Source organism: Megalops cyprinoides, chromosome 10, assembly GCF_013368585.1.
Source record: "Megalops cyprinoides isolate fMegCyp1 chromosome 10, fMegCyp1.pri, whole genome shotgun sequence".
Classification (NCBI taxonomy): Eukaryota; Metazoa; Chordata; class Actinopteri; order Elopiformes; family Megalopidae; genus Megalops; species Megalops cyprinoides.
In genome coordinates, this window is record NC_050592.1 from 598244 (window position 1) to 622500 (window position 24257).

A 24257-nucleotide genomic window follows, 5' to 3' on the forward strand; every position below is an offset into this window, starting at 1 on the left:
AATGCTAGGGGTACTTCACAAATTTGACATCGCGTATCGTGCGAAGACTTTCAGTTGTCCTGTCATATTTTCCATGACTCAGCGGACAAGCCCAAACCGTTACAGAAACTTAAGAGATAAACGTTAAATATAATCCTCAAAGAAACCACAAACAAGCACGTGCTGTTCCCGAAAACTCTGAAACAGTTCCGTTTTACACAAGAACAATTCACTAACACATTAATGTCTATTAAGGTAAATACACCACTGAAGGCTTGCAGTTTAAAACCGCAAGCATTCATAGTGTGAATTTATGTTATGTGTATGAATGTGGCGCAGACGGTTTATCTGCACTGTTCGTGAAACGTTGTTACGGTGTATGAGGGCCAAGCTGAGATGGAGATTAAATTCGCAGTATTTCGAGCATAAAGTCGAAAAAATTCGTGAAAAATACAAAATACTGCCAATTTAAAAAGAAATATTTCGAGAATGAAGTCTAAATATTTCAAGAAAAAACGAAACAATATTTCGAGAGAAAAAAAACAACGATAATTTTATAATTTTTAATAATTTTTCGAGAATACAGTCTAAATATTTCGAGAATGAAGTTTAAATACTTCGAGGCAAAAAGGTGAAATATTTCGAGAATAAATAAAGTCGCAATATTTCGAGAAAAAAAATCTAAATATTTCGAGAATAAATAAAGTCGCAATATTTACAGAAAAAAATCGAAATAATATGTCGAGAATAAAGTCCAAACATTTCGAGGAAAAAAAAAAGTATTTCGGGAATAAAGTCTAAATATTTCGAGAATAAGGTTTCAATATTTCGATAATAAAGTGGATGTGCTGCGATGCAGTGTTCCGCATTAACTATGGTCTATGGGACACACCCTCTCACTCTGTACTGCAGCCAGGCGCGGCTGTGGACGACATGTAAGCGACGGCACTACCCCGCTCTGAACCTGATGGCACCTACGCCCGGCGGCTGCACACTTCGGTAAAATTTGTAAATTGTACCAATCGAGCGTTCTAGCAGAACCCTAACAAACTGCTGTGTCTTAATAATTTAATTAGAGCAAACATGGAATTGCACAAGCAAATAATTCACTTATATCTTTGCAACAAAGAAACATTTTCACCAAAAAACCCAAAACAAAACAGTTGTATGAGTCCTCCACTGAGGGGCAGTTAGCTCTGATTTAGTGGGCGAGACAGAGACAGACCCAAGTCTGAGATGGATTGAAGCACAAATGTGAGTTTTCAGTTTTTCAATTCTATTTTATTTCTCTTTCCTAAGATTACCTCTGAGTTAGTCAGACCTGACCGGCTGGCAGGGAACATCCTGGATAATGGTTAACAGAGGTGGAAAACTCCGGCTTCAGAAAGTAAAAGTCCTGCCACATATTTGTTCCACCCATGCATTACACCACCTGAATTTAATTAGCACAACTCTTCGACCAGGTAGAGGAGCTAATTAGTGAAATCACCTTGTTTAGTGAATGGCTAGAACAAATACATGGTAGGACTTTTACTCTCTGAAGCCGGGGTTTTCCACCTCTGATGGTTAACCACACTATCTAACTGGAAATACCCCAACTCATGTGAATACGTATGACCACCCTTTCCCCATCATTCTATAGCGAAGGGACACATGTTAGAGATTTATGTCTTCCATTAGTATGAGGAGGAATAACTGTTGCTGGATGGTGTATTTCAGGAGCCAAACAGCATGTACTGTATGTCTGAGTAGAGGGTGGAGTTTGTCCCTGTGTGTCAAGGTGGAGTACAGAACAGGATAAACATCTGTCCTCAGCATATAGCTAAGGACATGCAGTACTCTGATGTATTTCTGTAAAGAGTAAAAATCTTTATTTTTGGCTGGTGTCTCTGTATTTTGACGATGATCTATGTTCTGGTGTGTTGGACAGGTTTCCCTAACAGTAAGCGGAAAAGGTCTGTGGATCTACTCCCCCCTAGTGGTGGACTTGTGAACTATCTTGCCGACATTTTGTGAACTCAACATTGATTTGTCCTGAGGGCGTCTCTCTCTCGCTCGCAGCGCACTGACTTCAAAGGAGGAGAGAAAGTGCAGAACAGGGCTGGGTCCCTACCTTGGTGTGTGACTTGCATCCACAGGAGTCTGCCTGCAGTGTTGTCAGATGCTCTGTTATTCAGCTCCTTCTGTCCTCCCAAAGCAGGTGTCCTGTCTGTTAGTTGCTGTCGCCGACAGCGCTAAAGCTGTAAAGATGTCGGGAGCAGCATAAAGAACTGACTTTGTTTTCACAACTGTACTGCCTGACTGTATGAACTGAATTTTATTATGTGAAACAATGAATTTCAAGGACTTCATCTGAAAAAAAAGCATCTGAAAAGAGAATTGTATTGCTTGGCTTGATTTTGAGGTGCATAAACATGAATAACAGCAGAGTTTCCCAAACCTCTCCCGGAGAAGGACCCCTTGTCCTGCATGTTTTAGATCTCTCCCTGCTCCAGCACAGCTGATTTAAATGATCAGTTTGTTATTAAGCAGCTTCAGGAGTTCATAACGAGTTGATCATTTGAGTCAGCTGTGTTGGAGCAGATCTAAAACATGCCGGACAAGGGGTCCTCCAGGAGAGGTTTGGGAAACACTGTATTACAACTCCTGAACTTCATATTTAACGATGTGATTTGAGCAATTCCACAGTGTTCAATAATTCAAATCCTGAAATACTTTTTTGGCGCACAGATAAATACTGCACATCGCACAACAGCACAATGAGCCAACTTTACAGAGAGAATGAGGACGTCCTTTTAACAGATATGGCAAACACGGATTAAATAGGCATTTTAGTGGAATAAAACAAAGTTTTGCCCAGAAAAACATGCCCTTGCAAGCAGCTGAAAGAGGAAGAGAAAGGGGGAAGCAGTTGGGGAACCGGGGGTTTCCAGGAGACCGGAGGACCTGCCATTGGTGCGCGCACAGTGAAAGGATTTCAAAATATGCTCCTCCACCTCAGCGCGTAACACAGACTCCCAATACATGCCAACAGTCTCAGCCAAGCATCCCATCCTCTGTCTTCTCGACCCTAAACCCGTCGCCAGGCACTTTATGATCTTAATGATCCCCCGATTTGTTCATGTGAAGAGAGCAATATGCAGCCGGGAAAATGCTGCTTTTACATTAAGGAGCCAGTCCCAGAGCTGGATTTACACTAGCCTACAGGAGCCGACAATTTCATAACATCAGAATTTTAAAGCCGTGCTCATCTGATCTGATATGTGTTAACCTCCATCACTCGTACGCGTTCTCTCAAACCACTGAAGGCGCGCCGCATCAGAGATTTGCTGAAAGGCTGAGGTACCTGCCGCTCCTTGGCCGTGACGTCATTTTGCCCGATACGCAAATTCCCGAGTTTCTGACCGAAACCGAAACATCGTTCAGCATAAACAACAGTTTAACATTTACATTTACATTTATTTATTTAGAAGACGCTTTTATCCAAAGCGACTTACAAAAGTGCATACAGTAAGTATAGCGACAGTACGGGGACAGGATGTGTACAGTTCCACAATGAGACAGTTCTCAGCTGAGAGCAAGGTCTGTTTGAGGACGCAGTACTATCAGATTTGTACAATTACAGCCTATAGGGCAACTAATACGATACACTTTCAAATGGCAAACTTCAACAACTTCAAACGGCACAATGAGCGTCAGGGTAAAGGCGGCAACAAGAGACAAAATTTAAAAGCACAATTTAAAAAGCACAGCGATTTACGACAGCACTGATGGGCGGGGGGGGGGGGGGGGGGCAGCAATTGTGTGCTGGGTCAGTCCAGGTAGAGTCTGAAGAGGTGCGTCTTCAGGCCCCGTCTGAAGGAATGGGGTGAAGAAGCTGTCCGTAGCGAGACCGGGAGTTCGTTCCACCACTGGGGAGCGAGTTTAAGAAGCGTTATTCCATGTAAATATAAAATATTATGTGAACGACTACTTCAGTTCCGATGGCCTGCCCCAGCAGAAAGTGTTATTTGAGTCCAATTGTCAATATGCTATAGTGTGCTTGTGAAACCGATACTGTGCATATCATTATCTTACTCATCGGTTTGCACGCAGACTTTCAACAGTATTGAGTTACCAACTGGAGCCCTTCCTTCCCCCTTTAAAAATTAACCTGTGTTGGACGATACCACCAAAACACCAAGGGGTTACCTGGGTGTTTCCACATTAAATTTAAAACTGAAAAAAGAATTCAATATGTTTAAAAATAGTTCACTCTAACCACAAACCGAATGCTCAAAGACTGTCTACATAAAAAACGCAGTTTTCGTTTTTCTCAGGTGTCACTTGATTTCATATTGATTTACATGACGCCCTGTATACTTGTGCTGTTCCTCGGACCCTGTTTACGGCAGCTCACCTGTTTCTGCCCATTCGCATACCTGTGCAGAGCGAGACAAAATGGAGGAGTTACCTGTTTGACGGAGGAAAGGAAATATAGGATAACCACTGTATCGGCCACACCACTATACTATTGCTTAAGTTGTACCGTGTGCGTTTTTGTTACTGCGACCACTCCATTCGTAGTTTGTAAGCCACGTTTGAGCTGTACACCGTTTTGGACGGATTTCCAAAATGGCTCTGACTGTCTTTGTATACGCCCTCATGCTAACAGGTAAGCGATCGCAGTTCTTATGTCTCCTTGGAAGATGAACAATGTGTGCTGTAATGTTCCTTTTAACAAAGCATACCAATACACAACAAGTGTAAGGAAACTGCAGATTTCTCTGTAAGGCCCATTACACGCGTGTTTGTTGAGCGCTGTATGGCCGACTGCGCAGGCCGGAGAGGGCCAGGCAAAAGCCTGCTAAAGCTGAAGTCCGAGCTCTGGGGGAACAGGAGTGTCGTTGGTGGGATCGCGGCATGTTTCCTAATCAGATGTGATCTTAGCTGAAACATTTGTCGTTACTTACTTCGGATGAACCACATTTCATGGTCACCGACAAGTGTGTTTGACTCAGAGGTTAGTAGTGGTTTCTAAATGACAGGGTGTGGTAGTGACGCGTACGGTGTGTGATAAGTGTTTTGACAAACTGTAATTTCCCCCGCTAATATTGGCGTATTGGAGAGTTTCGGTCACATTACTCGTTTTTTAGTGCCAGTGACTGGGATACTCTTTACACCTCCCACGGGCATGTAAGCCTACAGGGGCAGATCCTTAAGGCTATCACTGAAAGTTTGGTGACAGATTGGAAATGCGACGCGCGGAGTTTGCTAGCTCGCACTGATATGAACTGTGTGTTTTGCAGCCGGTAGGCTATACGCACCCATCCACCTACTACGGCAAAGTTTGTAAACACAGGAGGGGTCCGTAGCTTGTTTTACATGGTTGGGGATACAAATTACAGTTTATTTCTGGTTTGCTTCTCCAGCTGTTCTTTGTATGTATTCATACGAGACTGCAAATCCACTGTTTCGGTGTATGACCGGAATGACGCACCAAGCGACGACTTTCTCACCATAACTGCAGCATGATACAAAGGTGTATGTTACCTCATAACCCGCATCCTCCAGCCAGTGAAGCTGAGACAGGGATTAGTGGTGTGTGTCTGTTTGGTGGATAAAGATGTTGAAATATACAGGCTTCACAGATGGCATGATTCAACAGAGATCAGATGATAACAGCACAGTGAAGCTGCCCCTTTCAGGCCCTGTTTTATTTACCACTGTCATCATGGAGCAGTTCAGGAGTGTGTATGGCACTGCAGGTGATTGCTGGCATTTGTGGAGACACGTTCTCACCATCTTTGTGAATATACATTTACATTTACACATATTCATTTGGCAGACGCTTTTATCCAAAGCAACTTACAAGTGAGGTAGAGTACAGCGCAAGCAAAAAACCATAAGTCAATGTCAACAATATTAGAAGCGCTGCATGACCAGGTTTCAATGGTTGGCCAGTTCAAGTTAGCTGGTGGAGATAACGAGTGAGTTAAACCATTAGATTATATTTTTAAAAACCGTTTAGTAGGAAACAGTTTTTAAACATGAGAAGTTCCTTCAGGTGGTAGTGTTTCAGGTGCTCAGGTGAGAGTAGATATAGAAATACAGGACTGCAGTGGTGACAGACTTCTGACCTGCTGGTAAAAGGGGATTTGTTCCAAAACACACAAACCCCTCCCACATTTAATGAAATGTGATAATGCATTGAACACGTGGTTAATATCTGGATTAAGATAATAATGCAGTACTGGGTTTACTTTGTTTAATGTGCTATGTTTCCCTATTGTAAAATTTTTTTAATGATTAAAGTTAAATATGTCAAAATGTCATGGAATGCAATTCAGAATAATTAAAATGTAGTTTTAAAAAAGTGAACAAGTGATAATTTCACATTATTCTTAAGAATACTTAAGAATGAAGAGAGTGAAGACATTGGACTTTTGGACACACTCTCCCACACAGCCCCCCCCCCCCCCCCCACACACGCCCCTTCACTTCCTCACATTGTCCTCAAATTCAGGTCTGATTCTGATAAAGAGCCACGTGGTTCTGCACAGAGAGACGGAAGGACACTGAGTCACCTCTCTCACTTCCCATGATGCCCCTCTCTCCTGCATGCGCACAGATTCAGAACGTTCGTCCAGCTGGAGCCGGCGTCTCTCCGGCAGACTGAGGCCAGCCCTGCCAGGCTGTCCAGGCAGACTGGCCCTTAAGCCTCTTCTTTCAGGGTTACCAAACGATTATCAGGTTTAAATGTATGTAATTGGAGCATTAAAATAGATTTTTGATTTTCTGGGTAAGAAAGAGATTTTCTGAGAAGGAACCCCAGGAAAGTGTTTGCATGTCCAGCACACAGAGTGGTGGATTTACAGCAGGGAGTAACAGCCAGTCACAGGCTGGTGCTGTGAGTGAGTGAAATGGCCTGCTGTGGTGGCACCTTTGCAGAGATGTATGCACAGCTTGTCTTAATATAGTTAAAACCAGAATGTAGTCTTAATTTAGCCCTGAATTAAGCTGTGCTTTGTCAGTGCCTGTGGGCTGTAGTCTGGTGATTAAACGTTGCTGAGAGTATATAAAACAATTTGAATGGTGTTGAGTTGGTGTTTATCGAAGGTGATACATGTCATTGAAAAATGCTTCTTCTCTCTCTCCATCCCTCTCTCTCTCTCTCTCTCTCTCTCTCTCTCCCTCCCTCTCTCTCTCCCCCTCTCTCCCCCTCTCTCCCCCTCTCTCTCTCTCTCAGGCTCTGCCATGGCTATCACGGTAAACTGTCCGACCAAGAGGTATGTGGTCATCCTGTTCCAGCCGGTCACCCTCACCTGTAACTACCAGACGTCCTCCACGCAGCCTCCGGTGGTGACCTGGAGGTACAAGTCGTACTGCCGTGACCCCATCCAGGCGGCGCTGAACCCCAGCAGCGCAGAGAACGCTCTGGCCCAGGCCAACCCCAACTACAACCCCAACATCGAGTGCGCAGACAGCCTGCGCACCGTGCGCATCGTGGCGTCCAAGCAGGGCAGCGCAGTCACCCTCGGGGAAATGTACCAGGGCCGCAAGATCAGCGTCATCAACAGTGAGTGCTTTCCCCCCCTCCTGGGGGTGCTGTCTGAATGCTGGGTTAATGTCAGACTGGGATACGCACTGCAGTGGGAGCTGCTTTATCATAGATCATAGAGAGCCCTGCTGCTGAGGACTGCGCTCTCTCTGTGGGTGCTTGCGCTCTCTCTGTGGGTGCTTGCGCTCTCTCTGTGGGTGCTTGCGCTCTCTCTGTGGGTGCTTGCGCTCTCTCTGTGGGTGCTTGCGCTCTCTCTGTGGGTGCTTGCGCTCTCTCTGTGGGTGCTTGCGCTCTCTCTGTGGGTGCTTGCGCTCTCTCTGTGAGTGCTTGCGCTCTCTCTGTGAGTGCTTGCGCTCTCTCTGTGGGTGCTTGCGCTCTCTCTGTGGGTGCTTGCGCTCTCTGTGGGTGCTTGCGCTCTCTCTGTGGGTGCTTGCGCTCTCTCTGTGAGTGCTTGCGCTCTCTCTGTGAGTGCGTGCTCTCTCTGTGAGTGCTTGCGCTCTCTCTGTGAGTGCGCTCTGAGTATGCTGTGCCGTGGGTGACGCTCTGTCTCTCCCTCAGACGCGGACCTGAACATTGCGCAGACAGCCTGGGGGGACAGTGGGGTGTACGTGTGCTCTGTGGTGTCCTCCCAGGACCTCACCGGAAACAGTGAGGACTACACAGAGCTCATCGTGCTGGGTAAGTCTCTGCCCATGTGCGTCTCTCTCTCTGCCCGTCTCTCTCTCTCTCTCTCTGCCCGTCTCTCTCTCTCCCTCTCTCTGCCCGTCTCTCTCTGCCTGTCTCTCTCTCTCTCTCGCTCTCTCTCTCTCTCTCTCTCTCTCTCTCTCTCTCTGCCCGTCTCTCTCCCTCTCTCTCTCTCTCTCGCTCTCTCTCTCTCTCTCTCTCTCTCTCTCTCTCTCTGCCTGTCTCTCTCTCTCCCTCTCTCTGCCTGTCTCTCTCTCTCTCTCGCTCTCTCTCTCTCTCTCTCTCTGCCCGTCTCTCTCTCTCTCTCTCTCTCTGCCCGTCTCTCTCTGTCTGTCTGTGTCTCACTGATATAAAACATTTCACACACAGAGTGATGCTTCATGAACCCTGTAGTGGGCGGAGCCAGGGTGCCCTGTCCTGGCTTGCGAGAGCCAATCAGAAAGATGTGCTTTCTGTCAGAAATGCCAGTTTGTTTGATTTGTGTGGTTGATGAAGCTTTGCTTTCACTGAAGAGCACCTGGACCTGGCCTTGCCTGTTAGACTGCTGTCAGTCAGACTCCCGGAGAGTCAGTGCCTGTTAGACTGCTGTCAGTCAGACTCCCGGAGAGTCAGTGCCTGTTAGACTGCTGTCAGTCAGACTCCCGGAGAGTCAGTGCCTGTTAGACTGCTGTCAGTCAGACTCCCGGAGAGTCAGTGCCTGTTAGACTGCTGTCAGTCAGACTCCCGGAGAGTCAGTGCCTGTTAGACTGCTGTCAGTCAGACTCCCGGAGAGTCAGTGCCTGTTAGACTGCTGTCAGTCAGACTCCCGGAGAGTCAGTGCCTGTTAGACTGCTGTCAGTCAGACTCCCGGAGAGTCAGGCCTCGTTTGCATAGGAGTGTAATGTGTTTGAGTCGAGGGACTCCTCTTTCAGGTAGGGCTGCGACCAGGTGCACTGAGTGAGACGCGCACACCTCCATAATGTACCTTCAGGATAGGGGCTCGTCGAAGCTTCTCTTTGAAGGACCCGATAGTGTACTTTACAAGGAGTTTCGGCTGAACGGGAGAGAGGCAGAAGGAGAGATTCAGTGAGAGAGTGAGAAAGAGGGGCCAGGATTATGGGGCAGAACCCAGGTTAGTCACAGACAGTCTATTCGGTAACTGTGGCTTTGTCTTTCTTTCACAGAGAGAAAGTCTAATACTACAGATCTGCTGCCTGGCATTGACTTACTGGTCATGGAAGGTACATGATTTGCCCATTTACCAGCCCTGTTCCACCTCCCAGAATCCTCTGTAGCAGTGTAGTGTGTGATAGACTGTGTGTGTGCACACCTGTATGACTGGTCACACAAGCGCATGTATGTGCATGTGTGCCTCTGTATGTATGCTTGAGTGCACGTGTGTGTGTGGACCAAGTGTATGTGCCACATTTGTGCGTGCCGTGTGTGTGCGTGCGTATATTCATGCGTGTGTGTGCAGTTATTGACAGCAGATGCTTGCAGTAAGGTGTGCTGTGCGTCTGTGTGAGGGTAACTCTCAGTCTCTTAGACTGTTCTGAGCTTGATCTCTTTCTCTGGTCGGCATCTGGATCCAGATAAACCTGAATAATGCATCTCTGCAAAGGTCCCACCGAAGCATTTTCTGGAAATGCCTGCTATTAAAGCTTAATTTGCAAGTTAAAAGCTGACTGTTATATAGAAAAGTAGCCCGGTGTAATTCCAAAGAGAACGTGTTCAATACCTTTGTATCTCCAGTGAGAAAAACTTGGTGCGATTCTGCTTTGCTGATCCGATTTACAGTTTAATGTGTCAGCAGGGCTGTGCTTCAGGGCTTCCAGATAACTGTTCTCTTAAGCATGTGTGTGTAGCTGTAAGTGCTAAGCATTGATTACTAAATTAGGTGTGAACACTCACACAAGCACTTTTGCTTCGGGACCCAGCGTCTCACACCATAAAACCCAACCCCCTGTGCAGGATGTGTGTGCCATGGCTGTGTTTTTCCCCTGAAGCTGGCGACTGCAGCTCTTTCAGGCTGTGTTTTCACCAAAACCTGTCTGTCGGGTCAAAACCTGTCTCGAAACACTCGACTTCCTGGAGAATGGCAGTGCACATTGGGCCATTATGGCCCACTGCTGTCTCAAACAGGAAGTGCCTTCAGCCAAGCCGATACCCCTGTGACTCAGTTCACAGCAATCACACTGCGATAAGACGGAGTGTCAGGGATCTGTTTGTCAGCGGCGTTGCTCACCATTCACAGGCAGTCTGAGAGTATCACTGTAACACTCAGACTGAGAGAAGATAACGCTGTCTCTAATGGAACTGACTGTATTTACCTGTCATATATCAGCCAGGGATTACACAGTTCTTTGGTTTTAGTTTTGCATATGTTAGTGATAGTATCACACAGCGACAGTGTGACTGTTGCAGGCCTGATAACATGTGGGGCTTTGCTGTGAAACCCTATTCTAACAGGGACATGAATGGTAATATAAACAAAAAGCAACACCCTCTGATAGAATGAGCTCTGCTGCTCATGGTTTGTCCCTGTGAGGAGAGGGGATTTTTTTTTGCCCGTTTCCTTTCACTTTAATGAAGAGACATAGAAGGACAGGGAGGGTGAGTGTGGAACAGGAAGCCTAGGTTAGTTACAGGGACATACAGTTTGTGTGCGTGCGTGCGTGCGTGCGTGCGTGCGTCCCTTACTGTCCTAATGTGTGGCTATAGTTGAATACAGTTGTAAATGTGGGTGGCGAATTGCATTGAAAAAGTGGTTAATTGTGGGCAAAGGTATTTTCTTCAGAGGCACCCTTTTCTCTGTGTCGGGATATCTCATCTCATCTCGGTCTTTTATGAGAAACGCTCTTCCCTGCTTCCTTTTGTCTGCGTGTCAATTATGGTTAGACTTACATTTATTCAGCTTTTATCCAAAGCAGCTTACAAGTGAGTGTAAGTTTCAATAGTTGGCCAGACAAGGTGCAAGCTAACTGGTAGAGTTAAAAGTGCATGAAACATAGCGTAAATTTATTTTTTTAATGGAAAATAAAGTTTAAGACATAAGACATTGCTGTAGGTGGTAGTGTTTCGGGTTTTCAGGTGAGTGTGGAATAGCTGTGTCTTCAGATTTTTCTGAAGGATTGTGAGGGACTCGGCAGAATGGATGGAGTGTGGAAGTTCATGTCACCATTGGGGGACAACAGCGGAGAAGGTTCTGGAAAGTGATTTTTGTGATGTGATGGGACCACCAGACGCTGTTCGTGTAGTGGTCGGGAGGGAACACAGGCTTGTAGTAGTGAGTTCAGGTGGGCCCTCTTCTGCTGATTGCAGCTGCATTCTGTATCAGCAGCAGAGGCTTAAAGGCGCATGCAGGCAGGCCAGATGAGAGCATTGCAGCAGGCCAGTCTTCAGATGACAAGATCCTGGACAACAAGCTTTGAGGCATATCCAAGTAGGCAGGGCCTGACTTTCCTGATGTTGTACAGAGCAAATCTGCATGATCTGGCAGTCATCAAGATGTGGTTTAGCTTGTCGTCAATCACTACCCCCAGGTTCCTTGCAGACCTGGACAGAGTTAGTGTCATTGAGCCAAGCTGTATGGTGATGTCACACTGACGCGATGGGCTGGCCGGGGTGATGAGGAGCTCCGTCTTAGATAGGTTCAGCTGAAGGTGGCGTTCCTTCATCCAGGCTGAGATGTCTGAGAGGCAGGCAGAGATCCGTGCTGAGACTGTGGGTTTCATCAGGTTGGAATGAGAGGTTCCAACAAATGACATATAAAATTGAGTAATTTAAAATAATAAATAAAACAAATGTGAAAAATACTGCACGGGCACCTGAAATACTTGCTCATAACCGAGTGGATGAGTGGGCGAGTAAAATTGAGCACCTCCGGTTTCCAGCCAATCTGGCTCGGTAAAATAATTATCACAGTACATTCTGTTATTTCAGAGTAAATTCCTATGGCTTTAAAAACAACAGCTGGTAGTCGTTAGGGTAACTGAGGGAAGTTTTTAGCTGCATGTGACTTACCATATTTTTTGGTAGATGGTATAAAGTGGAATTCTAAATGTTTTTCCCCTGTGTCCCTCCCTCTCTCCTCCCCCCTCCCCTCCTCTCCTGCCCCTCCCCCTCTCCTGTCTCAGATTGGCTGCTGGTGGTGTTGGTGGTGTTCGGTTTCCTGTTGCTGTTGCTGTTGATTGGTATCTGCTGGTGCCAGTGCTGCCCCCACACCTGCTGCTGCTACGTCAGCTGCCCCTGCTGTCCCGAGCGCTGCTGCTGCCCCCGAGCACGTGAGTAAACCCCCCCCCACCCCCAAATATCACAGAGAGGACCATAACCCCCCACCCCCAAATATCACAGAGAGGACAATAACCCCCCACCCCCAAATATCACAGAGAGGACCATAACCCCCCACCCCCAAATATCACAGAGAGGACAATAACCCCCCACCCCCAAATATCACAGAGAGGACAATAACCCCCCACCCCCAAATATCACAGAGAGGACAGTAAGCCCCCACCCCCAAATATCACAGAGAGGACAGTAAGCCCCCACCCCCAAATATCACAGAGAGGACAGTAAGCCCCCCACCCCCAAATATCACAGAGAGGACAGTAAGCCCCCACCCCCAAATATCACAGAGAGGACAGTAAGCCCCCCACCCCCAAATATCACAGAGAGGACAGTAAGCCCCCCACCCCCAAATATCACAGAGAGGACAGTAAGCCCCCACCCCCAAATATCACAGAGAGGACAGTAAGCCCCCCACCCCAGACACAATGCACACCTGGCACCTGCCTTGCAGTGTGAGTGATGCAGCTTCAGTTCACCTGCCTCACAGTGAGGGCTGATTCCTGCTCTGCTGAAGCCAAAGCAGCGGCAGTAACAACGCTGGACATGGGGAGAAACGAACGTTTTACAGAGAGCGTTAGTATTACAGAGAGCAGAGAGAGAGCGTTAGTATTACAGAGAGCAGAGAGAGAGCGTGAGTATTACAGAGAGCAGAGTGAGAGTGTTACTATTACAGAGAGCGTTAGTATTACAGAGAGCAGAGAGAGAGCGTTAGTATTACAGAGAGCAGAGAGAGAGCGTGAGTATTACAGAGAGCAGAGTGAGAGTGTTACTATTACAGAGAGCGTTAGTATTAGAGAGCAGAGAGAGAGCGTGAGTATTACAGAGAGCAGAGTGAGAGCGTTAGTATTACAGAGAGCGTTAATATTACAGAGAGCAGAGAGAGAGCATTAGTATTACAGAGAGCGTTAGTATTACAGAGAGCGTTAGTATTACAGAGAGCGTTAGTATTACAGAGAGTGTTAGTATTACAGAGAGCAGAGAGAGAGCGTTAGTATTACAGAGAGCAGAGTGAGAGTGTTACTATTACAGAGAGCGTTAGTATTACAGAGAGCAGAGAGAGAGCGTTACTATTACAGAGAGCAGAGAGAGAGCGTTAGTATTACAGAGAGCAGAGTGAGAGCGTTAGTATTACAGAGAGCAGAGTGAGAGCGTTAGTATTACAGAGAGCAGAGCGTTGATTGTGAGAGTGTTGGTATTACAGAGAGCAAAGTGTTGATTGTGAGAGTGTTAGTATTACAGAGAGCAGAGTGTTGATTGTGAGAGTGTGGAGTGTTGATTGTGAGAGTGTGGAGTGTTGATTGTGAGAGTGTAGGGTGTTGATTGTGAGAGTGTAGAGTGTTGATTGTGAGAGTGTAGAGTGTTGATTGTGAGAGTGTAGAGTGTTGATTGTGAGAGTGTTAGTGTTGATTGTGAGAGTGTAGAGTGTTGATTGTGAGAGTGTTAGTGTCGATTGTGAGAGTGTTAGTGTCGATTGTGAGAGTGTTAGAGACCCTGTGCTACAGCAGTGTGCTGATGTCTCTCCCCTCTGCAGTGTATGAGGCCGGGAAGGCGGTTAAATCAGGCGCCATGAGTCAGTATGCCGGCACGGTCTACGCCCCCAGCATGTACGCCCAGCCGCCGTACATGGGGGGCGTGAACCCCCCCGTGCCCATGCTGCCGTTGCCCCCCACCGCTGCAGTGCCGCCCAACGGCTACCCCCGCGATTACGATGGAGCCAGCTCAGGTGAGGCACGGCCCCGCCCTCATACTGACACACTGCACAGGTAACGGAGAGGAGTGGCACCGCTGTCAGGCAGAGTGCCTCTCTACCCCTCCTCCCTCTCCTGGGGTTTCTGTGTCCTTTGTCATCTCCTCCACTGATGGAGAATGTGGAACCTCTCCTGTGTTCCACATCTGTAGAGAGGTTTTATGTGCAGAGATAAATGCTTCCCTCCACGTCTCTGCAGGACTCTGACTCTCGCTGGCTCTCTCTGTCCTCTCAGTCCTCAGTTCAGTCTTCATTGGCAGACTGTGGAGGAATACATACATTTGTGGTTAAGAGTACAAAAGGAGTAAAAATGCAGCCGTTTGAGTCCTCTTTCTCTCGCACCTCTCTCTGTGTGTTCTACGGTGATTTCTTGGTTGTGTTTTCTCCATGGTCTAACACTCTCTCTCTGCCCCCCCCCTTTCTCACCTACTGCAGTTGGCCAGGGTTCCCAGGTGCCTTTGCTGCAGGACAGTGGTCCAAACTCAAGTAAGTAATTAAGAGGAGCCCCGCCCACCTCGCCACGCCTTCCCATAGGACCCCCGCCCTCCTCGCCACACCCTCCTGTAGGAACGCTGTTTTTACTGTAGTGCATCTGTTTGTTTGTCTGTGTCTGAGTGAACGTGTGAAAAGTGCTAGATTGGCTCAGTGTTTGAACCTGGAGGTGTTTCTGAGGCCTGCAGTAACCGTGGTTACAGCAGTGCAGTGCAGTGCAGCAGTCCTGCCCCTGGCTGTGTCTCACTGCTCCCGAGCCGCAGCCTGTCAGAGCTGCGTGGGTCAGTCCCTCCCTCTGTCTCCCCCTACAGCACGCAGTGGGTATCGCATCCAGGCCAACGCGGACGGCAACCCCACGCGTGTGCTGTACTACATGGAGAGGGAGCTGGCCAACCTGGACCCGTCGCGCCCGGGAGACTCGTCTGGGAATTATAACCGCTGTGAGTGTGTGTGCGTGTGCACGCTGTCCCACAATCCCCTGCAGCTGGGCGCTAACCGCGCTGTGTGTTTCTCACAGTGGAAGCCATGAGCGAGGTGAGCTCTCTGCATGACGATCTGGACCCCCGGACGCGTGGCCGGTCCCAGCCCCCCCCTCTGCCCACTGTCTTCGACCAGGATGAGAACATGAGCACCATCAGCAGCGTATCCCAGCATGCTCGACGTGATGGCTACCCCAGGCGGGGAGGAGGGGGAGGGCCCTCCGCGGGGTACCCGCCAGCCCGCGGCCGCGCCCGCTCTATGGACAACTTGGATGACATCGGCCGTGGTTACCGTGACGACTACTCGCCCCAGCGGCGTGAGGGGGGAGCCAGAGGAGGCAGGAGAGGGTATGTGTGCTGTGCCGGCCGCTGTCTGCGCTCTGAGAGGGGGGGGTCCCTGAGAGGGGGAGTGTGTGTGTGTGTGTGTGTGTGTGTGTGTGTGGTGTCCCTCCCTGGCTGCAGAGGAAGCAGGTAACATCGCACAGCTGATCGTCACTAAAGTGCCGCTTGCATAAGCAGTGTTTTCCTCAGAGCTCCCGCCATGATTCCCCGCTAACTCCGCTAACTCCAACCAGGTCTGACGACGAGTGGAGCAGCAGCGGGCGTGGAGGCTACGACCGTAACTATGACGACCGCAGGAGACACGACTACTCTCCTGACAGGCAGCAGAGGGGCGGGGCCTACCAGGCGAGGCGCAGCCGTAGCCGTGACGACCTGATGGACCTGGAGAGGGATCGCGGGCGGGGGGGACGGGACGCCTATGACGACAGCTTCCTGCAGGAGGCGCTGCAGAGGAAGAAGATGGGGGAGCAGCAGCGAGCGCGCAGCCGGGACAGGCTGGACAGCGAGAGTGACCGCTCGGAGCGCGGCAGGGGGGCCCGGGGCCCGCCCCCCCTCCCCGCGGCCCCGCCCGCCGGCCCCCCCGCCCGCCGCCGGTACAGCGACGATGGCTTCCCACCCCCGCCCCCGCCCTACAGCGAGGACGAGAGCGTGACGTCCTCCAAGAAGAGCAACCTGCGTAAGGTGCGTATGAGTGCGTGTGCGGGACTGTGTGTATTCGCCTAGTGTGTGTGTGTGTGTCCGTGCGTAAGAGTGTGTGCATTAATATGTGTGTGCATGCGTGTGCGCGCATGTGTGTAGGTACATGCTTTGTGTGTGCGTGCGTGTGCGTGTGTATGTGTGTGTGTCCGTGCATAAGAGTGTGTGCATTAGTATGTGTGTATGTATGTGCATGGGTGCGCGCGCATGTGTGTAGGTACATGCTTTGTGCGTGCGTGCGTGTGCATGTGTGTGTGTGCGTGCGCGCTTGCACATCTGTTTCAGCTTCTGTTCATCACGGTGTCTGTGCGCTGGGTTGCATGACCGCTGACAGCCTGGGATTCCCCTCTGTTTCAGAACGGAGCGGTGAGCCGGGAGAGTCTAGTGGTGTGAGCGGAGTCTGACCGCCGGCTGCAGCTCCGTGCCAAAGGGCCTCACAGCGTGAGCACAGCAGAACTTTGCCATGTTTTACTGGGAGAATTTCACTCCCACATTAATGATCTCGGTCCAATAACAGTTTTATCAGAGCTGGAGACTCCAGCTCTGTGTGTGTATATGCATATATATATATGGGGGAATACAGCCAAGGGGATATAGGAGTCTCAGTGTAAATGCCTTTAATCCAAAGCTCACCTAACCTCAGAGCATTTTGTGTAATTGTTCTTATATTTTTAGAATATTTTGAAATGATAACTTGTTACTGTTTTTTATTGTTTGTAAAAAGTGGACCTGAAAGCTATGGCGTTTTAATATTTTTTAAATAATACTATAAATTCAATGCTTAAATATTGGCAGTGTGCATTTGAAAGTGCTAGTATTGCGCTGTGTTGGATGCTTGTGTTGTTTTTTTAGTCTTATGGATGTGCAAGCTAAATTTCCTCTGCTTGAGAATGAAAAAAGTCTGTTGTTCATGTAACGTTCTATTTTGTGTCTTGGCATAAATGTTTGTACAGTTTACTTATCAAGCTCACACTCAGTAGACTAATTCTGTGCTTCCTGTTGTACAACAAACTACAGTTTCCAATAAAGCATTTTTTTTTTTACAAAGCCAGCATGTTCCTGTGTGTGTGTATGTGTGTGTGTGTGAGCGTGTGTTTGAGCGTGTGAACGTGTGTGCGTGTGAGCGTGTGTGTATGTGTGAGCGTGTGTGTGTATGAGCGTGTGAATGTGTGAGCTCTGTGTAGACCTGTGGTTTTTGTTAGCAGTCAGAGCCAGATTGGCTGCAGTGAGTCAGAAACCGCAAGCAGAAACGCAGACGCTTGAGGTCAGTGAGCTGAGGGGGCAGCTTGTGTGCGTAGTTTTCCTCTAACGTTTCAGCAAGGGGAGTGGATTCCTTTCAGCAGCCTTTGATTCAGCATGTAGTGGTACCATGAAAGTGTAATGGTATCAGACTGCAGAGTCTAATGAGAGTGTAATGGTTACAATGCATTACATTACCTTCATTTAGCAGGCTATACCACACTGCTACCCTGCTCTTTACATTACCTTCATTTAGCAGGCTACACCACACTGCTACCCTGCTCTTTACATTACCTTCATTTAGCAGGCTACACCACACTGCTACCCTGCTCTTTACATTACCTTCATTTAGCAGACACTCTTATCCAGAGCGACCTCCAGCACGAGAGAACATAAGTGTATCCATTCAATTTAAATGAGCAGCAGTGTCAGACCAGGCTAACAAGACTCCCAGAGCAGTGAGTGTGAGTATAACTCTCTTCAAGCTCTAGTTAACTTATGCAACATGACTAGATAGCCTAGAAACTCAGGGAAGTGCACACACTCCCATACATCACAGCCACAAGATCACAGAATCCGAAACGCACTGCGATACTACATGTACCACAAGCGGCAGGTGTTAGGGGGTGGGAATTGAGGTAGAAGGTAGTGCCTGAGTTAGGAGCTGCGTAGAATATCTAGTGAGGTAGGGACGGATCCTTCAGATGTACAAAAAGAATCTGTGTACCCCACTCATGGCTGCCTGAGAGGAAAAGGACAGTTCTTTTGACAGTGCTATTGGTGGCAAGGCTTGTAGAGTCAAGGCTGAGGGAGGGAGAGGTCTTGAAACAATGACAACCTGGAGAGGATGTCTGTCTGAGCCAGGTTAAGCTTAGGTGGTGGTCCACCATCCACTGTGAAATGTCCTTCAGGCAAGCTGAGATGTATGCAGAGACCTGTGTGTCAGATGGTGGAAAAGACAGGAAAAGTTGAGTGTCATCAGCATAGAAGTGGAGGAGAGGAGAGGGCAGAGCCAAGAGATTGCATGTAAAGAGAGGAAGGGGCCTAGTACAGAGCCTTGAGGGAAACCCATAGGCAGGCTGTGGGGTCTAGACAGCCACTGTTCCAGGACACCCTGAAAGAGCATCCAGAGAGGAAGGATTGAACCCAAAGAAGAGCAGTGTCAGAGATCCCCAATGTATCCAGTGTGGTCCACTGTATCGAAGGCAGGAGAAATGTCCAGGAGAATTCAGACTGAGGAGCGGGAGGATGCTCTGGCTGATAGAAGAGCCTTGATGATGGAGAAGAGGGCGGTTTCTGTGGAATGACCAGGGTGAAAGCTTGTGCTGGGAGAGAAAGGAAGATAGTTGGTTAGCCACTGTGCATTCAAGTGTTTTAGAAAGAAAAGGAAGGAGAGAGACTGGTTGATAGTTCTGGGTAGCAGATGGATCCAGAGTCCTTTTCTTCAGCAGGCGTGTGGCTTGCACCTCCTTGAAGGCTGCAGGCAAACAGCGTGTGGAGAGTGACAAATTCATCAGAGTGGAGATGAATGGGAGAAGGCTGAAGGAGAGGTGAGGGAATGGGATCCGGGGCACAGGTGGTAGGTCAGTGTGATGTGTGGAGTTGAGCAACATCAACATCTGAAAGTGGAGAGAATTTTGATAGAGGAGTAGGAAGAGGAGAGAGATGAGGGCTGTGGTGACTGAAGGGAGTTTTGAATGTCTGTAATCCTCTGGTTGAAATGATCCACAACGTCATCTGGAGAGAGGTCAGAGGGTGTGGGAGACAGGGAGGATTGAGGAGGGAAGAAAAGGTAGAAAACAGACTACGTGGGTTAGATAGTGAATTTTGAATCTTGGATGTATAAAAGGCAGCCTTAGCAGAAGTCATGCTTGCAGAGAAGGCAGAGAGGACTGCTTGAGAGTTCAGCAGATTGACAGAGGAGCTGGATTTTCTCCATTTCCATCCTGCAGCGTGAAGCTTGGCCCTTTTCTCACAGAGTGAAGCTGTCAGCCAAGGACAAGGCAGGGTGAGACGCGCAGACCTGGAGATAAAAGGACAAAGGCAATCAAGGGAAAATGACAGCGATTGGTGCAGTGGAAACTATTTGGTGAGAACTGTGGAAGAGAAAGCGGAAGGTGAGAGATTGCGTATGTTATAGCGAGAAGTGACAGAGGCAGGCAAAGGGGTGGGTCATGGAGGAGGCGGAGAAAAGAAGACAAAATAATCGTGTGGAGGAGGGCAGGAATCCAGAAACGTGAGGGGTCTCTAGGTGAATGTTGAAGCTCCCCCAGTGGGATCAGGCGGCTGCATCCTCTAGGCAGGAGCTGAGAACTGCCAGGTGATCTGTAAATAACAACAATGCACATTCCAGAGGCGTTCGTGACAGTAACAGCATGAAATTCAAAAGAGGATGAGAGAGAAGGAAAAAAGAATTTCCAGGACATTGTATGGTATCACCTCAGTGTGACTGCAGCGATAACTCGGCGGCTGCTTTGCTTGTCTCGTTTGTTTGCTTGCGTGAAGGTCTTGGCTCTCCTCACGTACTTTGCTTGCATTGCAGATGAACCTTCTTCCTGCTGTAGTTCCCCCTGCTGCCACTGGGTGTCGCAGAATGCTTACATCATTAGGAGGTGACTGTGGAATGCCAAGAATTGAACTGGAACGCTAGGCTTGCCTACACACACATACACAAACACACACGGGTACACCTGTCCACCCTGAGTCCAGCTTGGTGTCAAACACTGTTTCTCCATCTCTCCACCTAAATCTGCTCATCCTCTGAACCCCAGGGCCTACCCCTAACCTTAACCCCAACCCTAACCCTAACACTGACCTAAACCCTAACCCTAAAACCAACCCTATCTCATGCTGCCTTTGCAGCGGTTGTTGGGTGGAGCTGCTTTCATCCTTCGTTTCCAAGCAGTCCTCTGAAGGTTTTTGATGATTTTACACTTCAGTGGTGTCTGTTTGCTCTGTAGTATCTCAGTATCCTCAGTATCAGCCTCCCCCGCCTCACTCCACTCTGGTTGTGTTTGGCGCTGTGGGCCCTGTGCCTCCTCAGGCCTCTGCACAGGACGACTGACCTTTGACCCAGCCCATTCCCGCTGCTCTTCTGATGATCCACTCGAGGTCTGAGTCATTCATCTCGCAGAAACTGTTTCTCAGTTTCCCACATGTGACACTGTTATGGCTCAACTTTCATCTGTTCACTTTGAATTGTGTATTCTTAGATTCTTTAGTTTCCTTTTTCTATAGGATAAATTTAGAAGACTTAACATCTGTACTGCAAATCATATGGTCATTTTGCATGTATTTTCTTGGTAGATGCTCTTGTTCAGAGAAATGTATAAAGGTGTGTGAGTGCACCTGAGGCCAGGTGAAGACAAGGGCGGACTGTGAGGTGCAGTTTCAGCACTGTGCTGCCCCATCAGGGCAAAGGCGGCGCTTTGCTGTAAAAAGGCCGCACAGCTGATCTGTACCGAGGTGCCGCTGCGGGTTGAAGCTTTGCGGTCAGACTGGTCCGTGAATCCCCTGCGTGTGTTCAAATGACTCCTCCTCCTTAAAACCTCTCACTCAGGTAAACAAGAGAAGTGAGCAAACACAGTGTGATTAGCTGACAGTGGCTGGTTCTCTGCATATTTTGTTTTAATTGGTTTTAACCTTCCAGTAATTGTTTGGCTCTGACAAAACTGCTAGCTTGCTACTGCATGTTAATATTCTGTTGTGTGTGTTTTGATTCAGAAGAGAAGGTTAACCCTGCAGAGTGTTTCAGACTGGCTGGATGCTGCAGGGATTCCTTATGGATCCTAACATGAAGAACAGGTCATCATGAGGTCAAGAGGTCAAGTCTCCTGGCACCCCAGTGAGATCAGCGAGGCCACACTGCCTGAGCAAGCCCCCACCCGAGAGCCCCTTTCTGTCCGAGCACCAAACCAGGGCCAGAACAGCTCTGCTAGCATGGGGCTACGCAGCACAGAATCAGCACAGGGAGACGTCTGAAGAGGGTGGCGTGGTGTTAGGGGGATAGCACGGCATGTGTGTGCAGTGCAAGGTAACATGTAGAAGAGCTTTCAGTGGAGGATGCAGTGTGGTGTCTCCACCGTCCCCTGCTTTGAATGATGGGTTTATATCTGCCTCAGCTAAATGTAACCCCTGCCCCCTGCACCCCGGGCCCAGCCTGCTGACTCCAGCCCCTAAAACAAGGATTCAAATATGATGCAGGAGAGGGACAAAGGCTCAATAACAGTCTGAATTAAGTGGCTTTGTGTGTGTTTTTCCCCCATCTCAGTGAGGGAAATGGATGGAGAGAGAAGGAATTAATGAGAGGGAGGGAGGGAGAGAGGGAGGGATAGAGGGAGGGAGGGAGAGAGGGATGGCAGATGCCAGCGGAGATGGAGGCAGACTGGCTCCACTCCGGTGAGTATTGCAGCCCAGGCAGTCATTCTGCTCTGACCGCCTGACAAGGTAAGATCTCCGCCGTGGGGCTGGGAGTGCCGTGCTGCCGGGGGAAAAGGGATCTGCGGGCCGGCTGCTCATGCGTCTCATATTGTATATGTGGAAACGCTCTGTTTAGAATGTTGTATTCATTGTGTAAAGCATGAAGTTATTTGCATAAATGAAATAATTGAGAGAGGACTTTTCACATGCTGCACCCAGTGCGCTCTCATGACCTTAGCGCTGTGTTTGGCCCTGACACTGTCTGTGTCCTTGTTTGAACAATGTGCTATGTTGTTTTGTTTAAAGAACTTTTGTACTCTGACTTTGGACGTAACTCTGGATAAGAGCATCTGTTAAATGACAAAATGTAAATGGAATGTGAAAATTCATTCTCGCTACTTATTTAATCATGTAAAACATTTCTTCATCACACTTGTCTGTTCTGATGTTTTACTGGTTTGGTGTCCCTGGTGCTTGACACTTTCGGTGTTTGTGTGTAAGGGCTGCATTGCTGACGGTTACTGAGGTTGCTGTTCGTACATCCGGAATGGTTTTATGGAGAGGGTTTCTTCTGTTGATATAAACAGCGAGCACTGTATCACGGATGGCTCCATTTGGTCACCGTTGTCACTGTTGGTACACGTTTGTGTGATGCATGATCAATGATCAGTGATTTTCAGTTGTGGGTGAAAAATGAAATATGATAAGCTTACTTTGGCATCTGAATGGTATCATGCAAATGTCTCAACCATGCAGCCGACCATGCCTGTTCCAGTGCAGTCCCTGATGCATGCTTTGATGCAGTCTCCAGTGCAGTCCCTGATGCATGCTTTGATGCAGTCTCCAGTGCAGTAGTCAGACCGTGTTTATCGTACAGGGCTTCGCTGTGGTTTAATGCCGTTAATGCTGCCTGCCATATTGTGAACCTGCGTCATGCCACAGAAGCTCTCCATCGGTGTTTATTTTTAGGGAGCTTGGCAATGTTTTCCCTCTTTCTTACTCATCCCTGTATTCCTCCTCTCTCTACCACTCTCTCTCCTCCCACCTGTATGGGTCACATCAGGGCTCAGAGCACCTGCCCTGCAGGTAGGAGGGGTGGCACTGTGAGCTGGCAGTGGCGGGAGAGGTTAGCAGCTGTCAGCTGTGGTGTGGTAATCCCTCTGTACTTTCATCGCTCTGTGAGCTGAGCCAGCGTGCAGAGCTCTCAGACGTTCGGCAGGAGGCAGAGAGACTGTTTTACCTTGTTTCAGTGGATCTGTCTGTTCTGTGTCCAGCCAGATGTGGTCATGTGATCATGTGGTCACCCATTGAAAGGGTGAATGAGCTCTCAGACTTGTGTATCACTGACCGTGAATGGCAGTCAAAAGATCCATGCTTATGATACCCAGTCAGGTGTGAAAGAACATGAGCAAATGGGTAACATCCCTGTGGGTCAGGACCTCTCAGAAATGCAGTCTTTATCCTGAGAGTGGTTTCAGTGCAGCTGGAATCATTTTCAGTTTTTCCCATGGGCTTTTTCTGTTTTTTTTTTTTCTTTTCATTTCCTCGGGAAGCCCCTGTACAGAACTCTGTGACTCTGTGCTGTTGTTGCAGACTCTTAAAGGGGGTTCACTCTAGACTGGTGCAGGTAAAGTAGCCTTCTGTGAATGTGTGCTGCACGTGTGTATGCATCTTCACCATGGTTATGACATTAGAAGGCCAGAGAGTGGCTGCACTGCGGGCTCTCTATCTTGGTAAGGAGCAACAATGTGGTGTAGCGGTAAGGAGCAGCAGTGTGGTGTAGCAGTAAGGAGCAGCAGTGTGGTGTAAGGGGAAGGAGCAGCAGTGTGGTGTAGTGGTAAGGAGCAGGGCAGCAGTGTGGTGTAGCAGTAAGGAGCAGCAGTGTGGTGTAAGGGGAAGGAGCAGCAGTGTGGTGTAGTGGTAAGGAGCAGGGCAGCAGTGTGGTGCAGCGGTAAGAAGCAACAGTGTGGTGTAGCGGTAAGGAGCAGCAGTGTGGTGTAGCGGTAAGGAGCAGCAGTGTGGTGTAGTGGTAAGGAGCAGCAGTGTGGTGTAGCAGTAAGGAACAGCAGTGTGGTGTAGTGGTAAGGAGCAGGGCAGCAGTGAGGTGTAGCGGTAAGGAGCAGCAGTGTGGTGTAGTGGTAAGGAGCAGGGTAGCAGTGCGGTGTAGCGGTAAGGAGCAGCAGGATGGTGTAGCGGTAAGGAGCAGCAGTGTGGTGTAGTGGTAAGGAGCAGGGCAGCAGTGTGGTGTAGCTGTAAGGAGCAACAGTGTGGTGTAGCGGTAAGGAGCAGCAGTGTGGTGTAGCGGTAAGGAGCA

The 24257-nt window shown here is 48.6% G+C and overlaps 2 protein-coding genes across 7 annotated transcripts in view; both read left to right on the forward strand.

Annotated features, from left to right (window-relative positions):
- Positions 1–4406: 4406 nt before the first annotated feature.
- On the forward strand, positions 4407–17333 carry lsr (lipolysis stimulated lipoprotein receptor). Of its 2 annotated transcripts, XM_036538957.1 has the most exons (11): positions 4407–4633; positions 7208–7537; positions 8078–8197; positions 9367–9423; positions 12319–12465; positions 14061–14252; positions 14712–14762; positions 15080–15208; positions 15286–15595; positions 15823–16270; positions 16643–17333. In XM_036538957.1, exons 1-11 carry the CDS (start codon positions 4594–4596, stop codon positions 16676–16678), a joined length of 1860 nt encoding a protein of 619 aa, XP_036394850.1. In that variant the 5' UTR covers positions 4407–4593; the 3' UTR covers positions 16679–17333. The 2 variants fall into 2 exon arrangements, with proteins under 2 accessions (XP_036394850.1, XP_036394851.1); XM_036538958.1 differs by lacking the exon at positions 9367–9423.
- A 4547-nt stretch (positions 17334–21880) lies between these two features.
- Positions 21881–24257, forward strand: part of LOC118784011 (myelin-associated glycoprotein-like) — a 28820-nt gene continuing 26443 nt past the window's right edge. For 4 of the 5 annotated variants that reach the window (XR_005005219.1, XR_005005218.1, XM_036537977.1 and 1 more), the window contains exon 1: positions 21892–21970. The gene's annotated coding sequence lies outside the window, so the exon portion shown is untranslated. Of the gene's footprint in view, positions 21971–24257 lie in introns of all 5 variants that reach the window. The other variant, XM_036537979.1, reaches the window with a different exon arrangement.

Coding starts and splice junctions, on each gene's coding strand:
- lsr (XM_036538957.1), top strand. CDS start 4,594: ATGGCTCTGACTGTCTTTGTATACGCCCTCATGCTAACAG. Junction 8,198..9,366: donor CACAGAGCTCATCGTGCTGG/GTAAGTCTCTGC, acceptor TTTCTTTCACAG/AGAGAAAGTCTAATACTACA. Junction 9,424..12,318: donor TGACTTACTGGTCATGGAAG/GTACATGATTTG, acceptor CTCCTGTCTCAG/ATTGGCTGCTGGTGGTGTTG.